The 12,738-nt window shown below is 40.1% G+C and overlaps 1 protein-coding gene across 11 annotated transcripts in view; it reads left to right on the top strand.

Moving 5' to 3' along the window:
- The window catches only part of APBB2 (amyloid beta precursor protein binding family B member 2), a 186,548-nt gene that overhangs the window by 80,650 nt on the left and 93,160 nt on the right, over positions 1 to 12,738 (top strand). For 6 of the 11 annotated variants that reach the window (XM_050338437.1, XM_050338436.1, XM_050338432.1 and 3 more), the window contains 2 exons: positions 367 to 436; positions 4,546 to 5,346. In XM_050338437.1, coding sequence (XP_050194394.1) covers positions 418 to 436; positions 4,546 to 5,346 — 820 coding nt within the window. In that variant the 5' untranslated portion in view covers positions 367 to 417. The remainder of the gene's footprint in view (positions 1 to 366; positions 437 to 4,545; positions 5,347 to 12,738) is intronic. The other 5 variants (XM_050338427.1, XM_050338429.1, XM_050338428.1 and 2 more) reach the window with 1 other exon arrangement.

Here is a 12,738-nt window from a genome sequence, read left to right as displayed (position 1 = left end):
CTGCTGTGGTTTCCTGAGTAAGCTCTAGCTGGGTAATTGGGAAAAACCTCATGTTTTCTAATGTATTGAAGTTTTTGCTACAGAATGTTGATTAAAACTGGAGAATAGTTTTGAACTTGTTCTCCAAGTAAAGTGTACATTAACAAAAATATAATAGTTATTTTTAATTACATGTTCTTGTTGCTGTAGACTATCCACTCCCACACTTTAATGACTGTCAAATATCATTGAAAGCTTAAAAGATCCTCACTGTAATGTTGTGGGCTTTGTTTAGAATGCTTAACATCTGTCAGGAGGTTCTGAAATGTGGTATTTTTCTTTTGTGTTTTCCTTTGGTTTTAATTCTTAAATGATCCCTCTTTTCAGATTTCAAATTATAATCTATTTCCTGATGCATTGCTGAACGCCCCGTGAGCCATGTCAGAAGTACTTCCAGGTCAGATGCCCTTTAAAAGATTCTGCTATGCAAATATGTGAAACTTTCCTCTTATTTTTCTTCTTCTTCTTTCCAGGCCCATATTTCACTTTCATTTCACACTTATACATGAAAAAGAGCAAACACTTTCTTTTCTTTTTTAACAGTGCCTTTTTGAATAAATTCTCTATTCAACTTTTTAAAAACTTTTGTAGACTATATAATGCAAAAAAGTCATTAAATTATAAACATGACAAAATTGAAAAACATCAATAAAAACTGTTCAGGTAATGACATTATTTGTATTATTATGATCCTTAGAAAATTGTCACTAGTCTGTGTTAAACACATTATAGTGGTAAAAATATATTAATCAATATCTGTAGGTAAGTTTCTAAATATTAGAAGTAAGCAGTTGAGACCGTGATCTCTTCTAAAACATAAGCAAGTTAAAACCCTTAATGAATTACTGTGACAGATCTTCTACCTAACAACTGTCTTGAAGAACCAACAGTTTAATAGTGTTATTATTCCCAGTAATGATAATGTCCTAATTATTGTTAGGTTTTCACCAGAGTCAGATATTTTTTTATATCATACCCTACTTTTACTCACTCAGAACTTACTAATGTTTAGCCACTTCAGTTGAGATATATGTGCATCAACTCAGTGATTCCTGGCCTGGTTGTCTATTTGTGTTTTGTTTTCAGCAGAAGGCAGAGGAGTTGAAAATATGGTGCCCTGTGCCAGTAGCACTGTCCTTCCTAGTGACCAGGCAGCACGAAGAGCTGCGTGAGAGGGGGGATGGAGTCTGCCCGTGGCAGTCCTGGGTGCAGGAACCTTGGCACATGGTGTTGGCTTGCTGATGAGGGGCACAGCACCAGACTGGGTTAGGTACCCTGTGGCAAAGGAGGCAGGGTCAGTGGGAGAGACAAAATAAAAGATATGGGAAGTCAGTGATTGGAATTTCAGGCTTGAAATGGCAAGTACGTGAAGAATTTTCATTTTCTTGATGTCTTAATTAGGAAGATGGGATGTGCTTCCTCTGGGAAAAGTTATGTGTTTTGAGGATCATCATGTCCTGTATGCGGGAGGAGGGACAGGGTATTGCTTTTCTTCCTTATAATGTTCTACTATGCAGTCTAGGTTTTCTTCAGTGCACTTAACCATGTCCTTGCACTCCAACGTTTTCAGCACTTTAGTTAGTCCTAGTCTGGTAGCAGCTTCTACTCCTGAGATGCAAGACCTGCCCTTTCCCATCTATATTTCTTGTTCTCATTTTGCCTCTTCCCCCCCTGCTTTTTCTCACCTATGTGTCTCCTTCCAAGAGCAGAGGGAAGCTATCTGCGTACATCCCAGAGGTTGGCTGGGAGTACAGGGTGACGGCCACCCAGCAGGCTCTTGGCCCTTGAGAGAACAGCCTGTTCCACTCTCTGCACTCCTTGTGCTACTGTTTGCATGTTCGTTGATCATCTGATCATGATGATTTGATCAATGGATCACTTGAAATGGGGTCAGGAGGGGAGATAGTGTTTAGTAAAAGATTCATTTTGACGTTTTTGTGTTTATGGTCATACGCCAACACAACACCCAAATCACAAACACTGTATGGGTTGCAAAGACTCCTTGAGTCTTTGGCTCAGTCATTGATCAATGTGCCAATGTTCATCATAAGTCGATGGAGTACCTTTATCAAACATCAGTAGAACATAATACATTTTGTTGCAATGTTTCTGGGGGCTTATTCTTAACAATATTTTTGATCAGTAAAATGTTAACAGCAGGGGACTATCTAAAGAGAAGCTGGCAGGCAAATCCTTAAGCTTTATCTAGGAAGATTATTTTTTAAGAAATTTGTTCAGTCATAAAAATAGTGGCAAACATTGCATGAAGTAGCTCACTTGTAACAAAGGAGAAAAATAAAATTCAGTCTTGTTCCATATTGCAGTGGTTGTATTTATTGGTGAAAAATATAAATGCTTGTTTTAATTTGCTGAAGCATGAAGTAAAATATAATCTGGTGAAATCTCTAGATATTGTGCAGTCCCATAAGTTCTAAAGATCAGTTGGTGGGTGGAAATCATCCTGCCCTGTTACTTTATTCTTTGATATGACTTTCAGACTGTCAGACTTTTAGCTGATTCAGAAAAAATCCAAAGCATCCAGTCTGTATACAGAGGTCATTTCGTGTAAAACATGTTCTTTGGTAACATTATATACAACCAGATGTGACCTTGCTTACATTAGACCTGGTTGGTTTAAGATAAGATCCAGAAAGTTATGTGTAAATGATGTGTTTGTCTGAGAAGTACATTTATAAAGTTCCTTTGAATTTTGTGATAGTTGTGTTTCTAAGTCTCTTGTGTCTAAAGCTGAAATTGTCCTTATGATGTTTGTAAACTGTTACCTAAGCTGATGGCTTTTGCTCAGTGTGCTTGGGGTGATCTGTTTTCTGAAGAATTTGAGATTGGTTTAGACTGACTGACTGGGGCTTGAGAAATTGGCAAACATGAAAAATCATAACATTTAATTTAAATTCTGGTTCTTAACAAGTTTTAGAAGTTGTTCTAGGTGGGTGATTCAGGGAACAAAGGGTGTTATTACTTGATCTGCTTGGTTTTAAATGAACCAGAGTGATGTTTGCAAGTGAGCAGCTTTGACAGCACATCAAAAAGGAGGGAATGCTAGCAACTGTGCCTGCATTTAGGTAATGTTGTGAAGTGCTCCTTTTCACTCTGTTTATGTATATGTTCTTTTAAACCCCGTATATTTAATCTCTTGTAAATCTGTACAGCAGTCGGTTCTGTCATATATCAAATATACAAAGATGCAGCACAACTCACTGAAATGGTCTGACTAGCTCAAATTACAGCTTTTCGTTCCTGGATAAGCCCCAGATACGTTCTTATGTGCAACATAAGCAGTCAATGATATCTGAGAATTAGGAGCAACAGAAAGAGTGTTTCATGTTGTGGCAGATAGGAGTGATTTATTAATTGGCTTCCAATTTGTTTGCCAGAAATCAAACAGTGATTGCTACAGTATTTAAATTGAGATGTTCAGGGAGTACTTGTGCAGATTAGTGGAAGCCAGAAATAGACAGTACAGGAACAAATAATAATTTTTAAAAAAAATATAGATAATTTTGAATAGTCTAAGAATCTGTTCCCTGAATAAACATAGTATTTTTTCATAATGTGAGCTGTGCCCCTAGCTATCAAAAATCAAAAACTTGTCTACAAGTAGACAAAGAAATGGTATTATTTAATGGTGGAGTTCATGTACTCTGCCCTAGGATGAATGCTTTATCCTTAAGCTTGAACTTTGTGAGCCATCTCTGGAGCAGCCATTTTTTTAAAGTTGATTAAATCACAATAGGATATTTTGCTCCTCCCCCCATCTAGAATGCACCTTTGTGAAATAATCCTATACTTGTATTCCCTGACCCTCTATTTCCCCCCTCAAAAAAAAAAAAAAAAAAAAACCAACCAAAAAAACCAACCAAACAAAACCAACAAAACCACAAACAAACAAAAAAGGAGGAAGGGGAGAGACAGACAAATAGCCGAGAAAACGCAGGTGCTAAGAGTCAACAGCTGACCAACCAGTCAAGCTTAACAGTAACAATACGGCTTTAAGATGAAAAAGGAGCAGCATCTGTCTGCAGTCTGCTTAAAATTTCTCAAATTTTTTGCTTCCTAGTGATGAGCACTTGAACTCTTTCCCTTCTTCTCAGAGGCAGAGGTGAAATACTAAAATGAAATTATGGTAAGGATGATATCTGGAGTTCCAGGCATTTGCCTGTAAGGCAGAGGGCACCTCTGCTGTCCCAGAGCCTGCCTGCAACAGAATCAGACATGTAAAATCTGCCCTAAAACTGTCTTGTATAGGGTCAAGCTTTCTGCTTTCTCTCAGTTTCGTGGTCCTGATGATCTCTCTGTAATTTTTTCTGCCTCTGTTTTTCCTTGTTAAATAAGCTAAGCTTTTGTCTGTTCTCTTACCCGCTTAGGTTGCAGTAATTTTCCTCCTGTAAAACCATTATGTGAAGTGCTACATCCCTTCACCAGAAGCCCTAGCAAAACAGTGTATATAATAAATGTGTTTCATGAGTGTTTCTTTTGCTTTTGCAGTCGATTCTGGTGTGGACGCGTTGGCAGTGTTTATGGCAAGCGGCAGCACGACGGACGTTGTGAACCGCAACAGCCCCGCCACCCCGCCGAACACCCTTAACCTGCGCTCCTCTCACAACGAACTCCTGAATGCAGAAATCAGGCACACAGAGACCAAGAACAGCACTCCTCCGAAATGCAGGAAAAAATACGCACTGACTAACATTCAGACAGCCATGGGTCTTTCCGATCCAGCAGCCCAGCCCCTTCTGGGGAACAGCTCTGCCAATATAAAGCTGGTGAAGAATGGAGAAAACCAGCTCAGGAAAGCTGCAGAGCAGGGACAGCAGGATCCCAACAAAAACCTCAGTACCACTGCAGGCGTAAGTGTAACTTCTGAGAAGTTTGAAGGCAAAGAACCAATCCCACAGGATTCCTCTGGCTGTGAAATATTGCCTTTGCAGCCAAGGAGGACCAAGAGCTTCCTGAATTACTATGCGGATCTAGAGACGTCAGCTAGAGATCTTGAGCAGGGTTTTGTTGCGATGGAAGATAAGTCTGCACAAAGCAACAGCCAGGCTTCTACTGTTGTTGTCAATGGGGAAGTCCTGCCCCGGAAACAAAACAAGCTGCCAAGCCCCGAGGATGGCCAGGTTGCCACAGTGTCATCAAGCCCTGAGACTAAGAAAGATCACCCAAAAACTGGGGCCAAAACAGATTGTGCCCTCCATAGGATTCAAAACCTGGCCCCAAGTGATGAGGACTCCAGCTGGACTACCTTGTCCCAGGACAGTGCCTCACCGAGCTCGCCTGATGAAACAGGTACGCAAGCAAAGGCTCCTCATAGCCACTATTTTAAAAAGACATTGCTTAACTTTTCTCAGCTGGTGGCTGGAAGGAGAGAGACGGCTTAGCAATATCATTGGGGAAGTGATTGCATCAAAATACCAGTGCTGGCCTTGCATGCAACTCCTTGTCTGCTTGAGAATGCTTGGTAGCCTCCTGCTTGATTGGAGAGGCTTTAAGAAAGGGCCCAACGAGTGCTATAGACAAGGTCCTAAAAATATGCTAGCTGTACCTTACTAGTTTATAAATAATTGCTTTTCACTGAGCAGTGGGTACAGGTTGTGAGAAGTACATGATTGTCTGAAGATGCTAAAGTACGTAAACACCGCAAATAAACTTCTCTGAGCAGTGATTTTTAGGTTGAGCAAAGATTTTTACTTTTCTAATGCACAACTTTGGGAGTGGGCCCACTCCACCCCAGTCATTTGCTGATGCTCTTTTTTTTAAAAAAGTCCCTCGACACCTTGAGGGATTTAATTTCTGTGTTTTGTTTTCCTTTTGTAGCAGTCCATACAGCAACTCAAGAGATGAAGCCATGGCATTTCATATTTTGGATGTCTGGGTTTATTTAATCAGTAATGATGACTACTGCCTTGGCTCTGTTGTGCTTTACAACACATCTGTACTATTTTTAAAACTCAGAGATCTCTTTTACTCTACATAATGCACTTTTGTCACATTTTTTCATATTCAGGCCAGTATATAAAGGTACAGCTTTGTCAAAATGAGGAGAGGCAATCCAGTTCTTAAGAGTGCCATGGGCTAAAGAAGTTAATGATATATGGTTTGTATTTTAAATGATTTCAGAGATTATATGCTGTTTGAAGACCACCATGGTCCGAATTCACAGGTGCATTACATGTCAGTCATGCATGATTAAGGCAGTAGGGATTTTTATTTTAATGTGTAGCATTTTTTAAAAATCAAACCTAGAAATCCCCACTATGTGACATATTATGGATCTTCAGATCTTCTTTTTGATATGTAACAGACCTTTCCTGTTAAGAGAGAAAATTTTTATGAAGTCATGTGCAAAGTGAAAAACTTTTCAGTTTACTAAAGTTGCTGTTTGAATTAGTATTATTTCTTGGGATACTTGATGTAGTATGTGTGACATCACTAATAGCATTTTCTGGAGAAACTGTCAGTAAGAGGTATTTAGGTATCTTTTAAGTCTGAGCTTGTTGGCACCTTCTGTCTTTGTACTTGCCTCTGGTTTGGCAATGAGAAACTATAGGTAGAAAATTTATATTCACTAAAAACTAAATTAGAATAATTCCAAATAATCTAATTAAGGGTGTGACCTAAGATGCTAAGAGTTAGCAATTTCTTTTTTAAAATAATGTGTTTAAAATTTTCTTCCCACGTGTATATTGCCCCTGTATGGTGTAGGAGCTCATTCAGCACGGGGAAGGGGAATTTTTTGAGCTGTTTTGAAATGTTGGCATCAAGTAATCAAGTGTTACCTGAGATGTGTTTTGTTTGCACTGTGGAAATAAAGGGGAACTTTCCCCTGCTGAGTATGGGGGATTTCCTTTTCTTGGGAAAAAAAAAAAAAATTAAAAAATGTCAATTAACAGTCTTCAGAGCTCACCACTCTTCTAAAGCAGAAATAATAAAGTGCTTTTTAAAATTCTCCACTTCATTCACCACATTAGCAACAAATTTATTATAAACAGACAGTTATAGAAAAGCAGATGTCCAGATATCTGAGTTCTGTTTCTATGGAAAAAGCAGAGTTAAAAATAAATAGCAATCCCTAAAAAACCTCAAAATTGCCTTTCAAGATCAAAGAGGTAGGGGTGTTTCTTTCTTATCGCCATGGTTGCTGTCAGAGAGCACTGAGTATGACACAGGACCTGCCATAGTGGATTGGATTGTTGGTTTTAAGATCCCTGTATATATAAGTATTCATGGACTTTTAAAAATATCCAGCTGTTGCAACTTGCAATTTACAGACATCTGTGCCTTGGGCTTATTTGCTATCTTGAATTTACCTCCACGTTGATAAAATCGTTTCCGTAAGTGTTTATAGTTTCTTTCCAAAATAGACTATCAATTGATACAACAGAAGAGAGCTAAGAAATCAAATGAGGAGCTGCTGTGGATGCCAGGATGGCTTTTGGACATGATAAAACAGGCCAGTTTCTCAGGCTCCTCTACAGCTCCTTCTGGGAGGCTGAAAAGATAGGGGGTGCAAAAAGCAACACTGCTGGTGTAGAAAACAGCAGAAATCACAACTGGTGCAAATATCTCTTTGCTCCTACATGAGTTAGTTTTTTAGTGGCAAATTTTGTAGTTGTCCTCAGGGGCTCTAACCTTTTGCAGTTGAGTAACGTGCTGTCCCTAGGCAAGTTTGTATATCTCCAAGGGTGTTTGAAGAGTAATAAAATAAAAGGTGAAATAGAAGCTGGGTATGTGAACTGAACTTTCTTTTTTGAGGCAGGGTCAAGAACAGTGACTGGCATTGTAGTTACATGTGCCTTTTCCATCTCCCTTTCAAGAGCTACTTGAGTTACTGTGGTACTGATCAGCAAGAATTCACTGCTCATCATACCAGGTCAAAACCGAATAATTTGGGAGCAACAGCGAGGGAAAGAATTAAAAATTCTGAAGGAAACCAAATGACACTTACTGCTTCCCAAAACCCATTGCCACCCTTGTGTCACACTGGAGACAGAGTAGTAGTTTCCTAAAAGCAGAAAATTCATCCAATGCATTTATGTCAGTGGTGGTTGACTGAAAACCCAAGAGATTCCCAAAAGTCTGTATCTAGTCCCTCTGAACTATGGAGCAGATGTGAGAGCCTGTGTTTAGGAGCAGGCAGGAAGAAAAATCCTTGGAAAGAAAGGATTGGTGGTATCTCAGCTGTTTTATGATTGTCTAATCTGGATTTAAACATCCTTTATTGGAGGTGTTGCCCCAGCCTGCTCAGGCCATCTGGTACAGAGGGATGTGGTGCTTTCCCCTGTGGTAGATCCTTCCAGTCTTTTTAGTGTAATCTTGAAGTCCGTGATGTCCCTGTGCACCAGCACAGGTAAAGGGAAGCCCTCCCAAATGGGGAGTTGTGCAGTGAGCCCTGGTGATGGCTGTCCTAGTGGTCTGTGGTTCTGGGCATGGACAGGGCTCTTCACTGTCACTGTGTGTGGGGTAGGAGGAGAGGATCGTGTGAAATCTTCAGGGCTCAGTGCTCTCCAACCCTTGCATTTATGCTCCAGTAATAAATGTTAGCAACCAAAGGGAGAAAGGCATTTAGGAGAAAAATCTGCAGTAGTTTATCATATGACTTCTGGGAAGAGAAGAAATACCCCAGTCTTGAGAACATTAATCTATAAAATTAAGTGTAGTCCAGCAGATACATGGGGAATTATTAGTGTTTGATCTAGAAATTGTTTTTAGCACTTCAGCAGAAATATGACAGAAATACTGTTTTCCTGAGAGTTTTCCTATTGAAAATAATAATATGTTTCTTTTAGGTCTTCTGAATTGTTTTGTCTTACTCTTCCCTCTGTTAACACAATTCATTATCCAAATCCTGGAAAACTGAATGTTGTTCTGTGAGGTGTTTTAACTGTTTAGTTTTCATGTGTTTTCTGTTGAAGTTAGGTAATTCAAAAGCCCTGCAAAATTTACTCTTAATTGATTGCACTGAGGATCCTCCTGAACTCTCCTTAGGGCAGGATACTTGTACATGTGGTTTAATGAAAAAGTGTTTTTAAGAGCCTTGACCCTCTCTCTCACAGAGGAGACAAGACAACTCAAAGATACAAAACAACTGTCTTATTTAAACAAATGTTGACATTGCTAAGCAGATATTATAGAGTCCATTAATAATAAGGGCACTGAACACCACAAGCACAGTACAGTAGAATTGAGTTTTGAGGAAACTCTTCTTTCTTATACAAGAAAATTAGCTGTATCCACATCTTGACAAGAACTGCATTGACTTCAGCTTTCAGGTAATTTTAGGAGCTCTTTCAGCTATCTAACCTTCTTTCTGAGATTCAGTACCTCAAAAAAAGAGTCTGAGGTGATTTGAGAAGCAGAAAAACCCTGTAGTCAGCAAAGCAGTGGGGTGTCATCGATACGTTTAGCATGTGCCAAGCCCTAATGTGTTTTCAGGCAGCCGTTCCTAGAGACAGGCAGGCACTTGCCACAAGAGCACTACAGGGAGTCCTCCCCAGACAGGCAGTCTTGCCTCCGTTGGCCTCGGGCACTGCATCTCCTCTGGGACCTGCTGTCTCTATCCAGCTGAATCTGCTGTCATTTGGAGAGTCTTGTGAATAACCAGACACCAGCTCCAGGAGTTTTTAAAATGGCAAATGAACCAGAACTGGTTTTAAATCATGGGGAATGCTTCCTCCTTGTCTCTCAAGAAAATTTCCTTAGCCTAGTTTTCAAAGACTTTTCAAAGTTCTCAAAGGAAACACATCTTGTGGTATTACACCATCTACCTATTCGTTCTCACTCTCTCTGTATTCAGCAATTTGACCAACATTTATGAATCTGAGTGATGCGAGTAGCAGCGAAGCACATGCCTTGGGCCCAAACCTAGGGGACGATGAGGGTGATGCTAGAGCTGTTTTCTGTTTGTGGTTTGCTATTTTTTTTTCTTTTCTGTTTTTTGTTAAGGAGCTCACCAGAACATCTGTAGAAGGCAGGCACATTTCCTAATCTTTGCATCACCTGAAAAGCTACTTCAGTGGAAAGTTATTCCTCCATAGTAAAGTGTAGTGCTCTGTGTAATAATCTCTAATGAACTAGAAATGAGAATTCTATAGGAAATAAAAGGAATTTTCTTTGCCTCAAAACCAAGAAGAAAACTGAAATTTGCTTTTGCTTCCTGTTCTATATTAATTTGAAGAACCCCCCCTCCTTTCAGAGCAGGGAATAGCCCCATAATTAAGAAGGTCCCGGAGATGTGGGACACTCAGTGCTAGAGAACCACAGGTTTTTCTTGCTCTAGGACTCAGCGAGACACTGTATTTTTATACTAATTATTGACTTGGAGCAGCTCAAGTGTGTGGGTGGGGGGAAGGAACAGGTTGAATTTCACAAAGGTGAGGTGGTACCTTATCCCATACCATACCCCAGCCCCTTGGAGCCTCCTTGTGCAGCCCTGGAGCAGCTGTCAGTCACTGGACACCAGGAGCACTGTCCCACACTACACCCCAGAGCCCCTAACCCAGCCCCACAATGGCTAGCACACCACAAACACTACCCCTCACCCCACCTCAGAGCCTCCAGAGTGGCCAGTGGGCCAGAAGTCCCACATGGAGGGGTAGCCACAGGGGAGCCAGAGCCGATAAAACCAAAGACATGGTCTCCGTGTGTTCAGACCCTACCATCTGGACATGTGGAAGCTGGAATTGCATGATACTCTGGGTGGTAGCTATAGATCTCTCCTTTTCTCTCTCTTTCTTTAATTCATCTTGTCCTAATCTCCTTTTTTGATATTTTGGGAAACTTAGAGCCAGATGGGTTGGATTTTGCTAAGTTTTTTGGGTTAACATGTGCTAAGTCAGTGCTCTGTTGAATGCTTTATGTTGCCCTTTAAACTTATGCCAGTAAAAGTGTGGTTTTGACCTCCTGAGAAAATGTATGTAGTGTCTTCTCCCTTGCATTCTCTCTCAAGGTATTAAAAGAACGGAAGGCCCTTTTAAAATACCTGGAGGGTGGATATTTTTGGTGCCTTGTATATTTTTTGAAGTAAAACCCCTTTGTTGATCTCATAGCTTGGCGCTGGGGGTCTTCCTCCCTCCCTCTTCACTTCAGAGGTGTGGGAGACTGTGCAGGAGCAGCAGCCTCCTCTGGCTCCCCAGCCTTTGGCTCACACGATGCCTTGCTTCTCCCTGGTTGAAAACAAAGGGGTTTCAAAACCCAAATTATTCTGTTTTTCGGGGGTGCTGCTGCTGTATGCAACTGCTATATACCAAATGCCTGTCTGCTGCCGGTCTTTGAGCAAATCCAGCAGGGCAGCTTATTAGCTGGTTATGAATAAAGAAGTTCAATCTAGTGCAGAAATGACAGCCATGAGACTGGCCCTTGGGGATCAGGAGTGTTGCTCTTGTAAATAGAGCCTGGTATTCTGAAATAACAGTACGTCTGGGTAAAATAGCTCTCTAATACAATAAAAATTACAGCAAATCATGAAGTAGTCAGAAAGATTTATACCAGTGTTCAGTTCCGCCTCTGATTTGTCTTTGACAAAATTAAAATGGATGTCCTCTTAAAAGCACTCTTCTTCTTTGCAGTACATATCTGATATAGACAACAAGTATTTTATTTGCTACAGAACAAGTTTTCCGTGTTACTGAGTGGGGAAAAAATTTATGGTAGTAGAAAGACATTTGGTTACACTGTGGATTGACACAAGTCCTGTAATACTAGAGAAAAAAACATATTATCACCTATACAGTTTTAGGGTTCTATGTAAACCCCCGATTTTCAGACTTTTGCGACTAAGAGGCTCTAGTTCACACCTGCTAGGCATCCTAAAGGCCTAGCAACTTTTAATATTGAACTGGGGTTTTTTTTAATCTTTCATATTACTGATAACCGTGTCTGAAGAACAGTGCATGTTTTATAGTCTCAGACATCACCATTTGCTGACTTCTAGGAAGGGTGACTATTGCTGTATATCCCCAGTGTTTATGTAGGTAACATTCTGTATGTGGAGTAACTAACTGCACATTTCTCTCTTACTTAGCTACCTCTATGAGAGGATTTTAGGGAAGAAAAAGTAAACCAGTTAAAAGGAAATAAAAGGCAGCATGGTTACCTGGTGTTCATAGTATCAGGGTCTACTCTTAGAAGCCCATAAAATAAATTGAACTTGATAGCAAATTGAACTTGAAAGGTGATTCTCTTGAGTACACTCTTCCAGTATTGGTTGCATGGGGAAGCTGCTCACTGTATTTGGGCAGTCAGGTTGGGTTTACTCTGAGATTCTCAGTGGAGCTACCTAAATCCGTACCATATCTTGGATGCTTGGATAAGTGCTCTGAATTCAAATCCAAAAATTCCACTATAAGAAGTGATAGTCAGCCACTATCCCTTTTGAATTGAGATAGTTAATAAAAATAAGTATTTAAAAGTGAATTAATATGCTAAAATTGGAATGGAAGGATAGATGTTTTAAACACTGGTGATTAGCATCCTCTCCCAAACTCTGTTTGCAATTACCAGAATTTGGGACTATAGAAGAGGCTTTCCAGATATGTTGTATGGTCATGGTTGCAATTTCATACTTAACTGTTTAACAAAGATAAATAACAATTCCTCAGTTCATCAGAGCCATTCATTTTCCTCTCTAGAGAGGGCTTGAATCAGCTGCCCTCCTGGTGTCCCTTGAGGTGCCTGATGGTG

The sequence above is a fragment of the Myiozetetes cayanensis genome, unplaced genomic scaffold (assembly GCF_022539395.1).
Source record: "Myiozetetes cayanensis isolate MyiCay16 unplaced genomic scaffold, myiCay2020 scf7, whole genome shotgun sequence".
Classification (NCBI taxonomy): Eukaryota; Metazoa; Chordata; class Aves; order Passeriformes; family Tyrannidae; genus Myiozetetes; species Myiozetetes cayanensis.
This window is presented reverse-complemented; position numbering and strand designations above follow the sequence as displayed.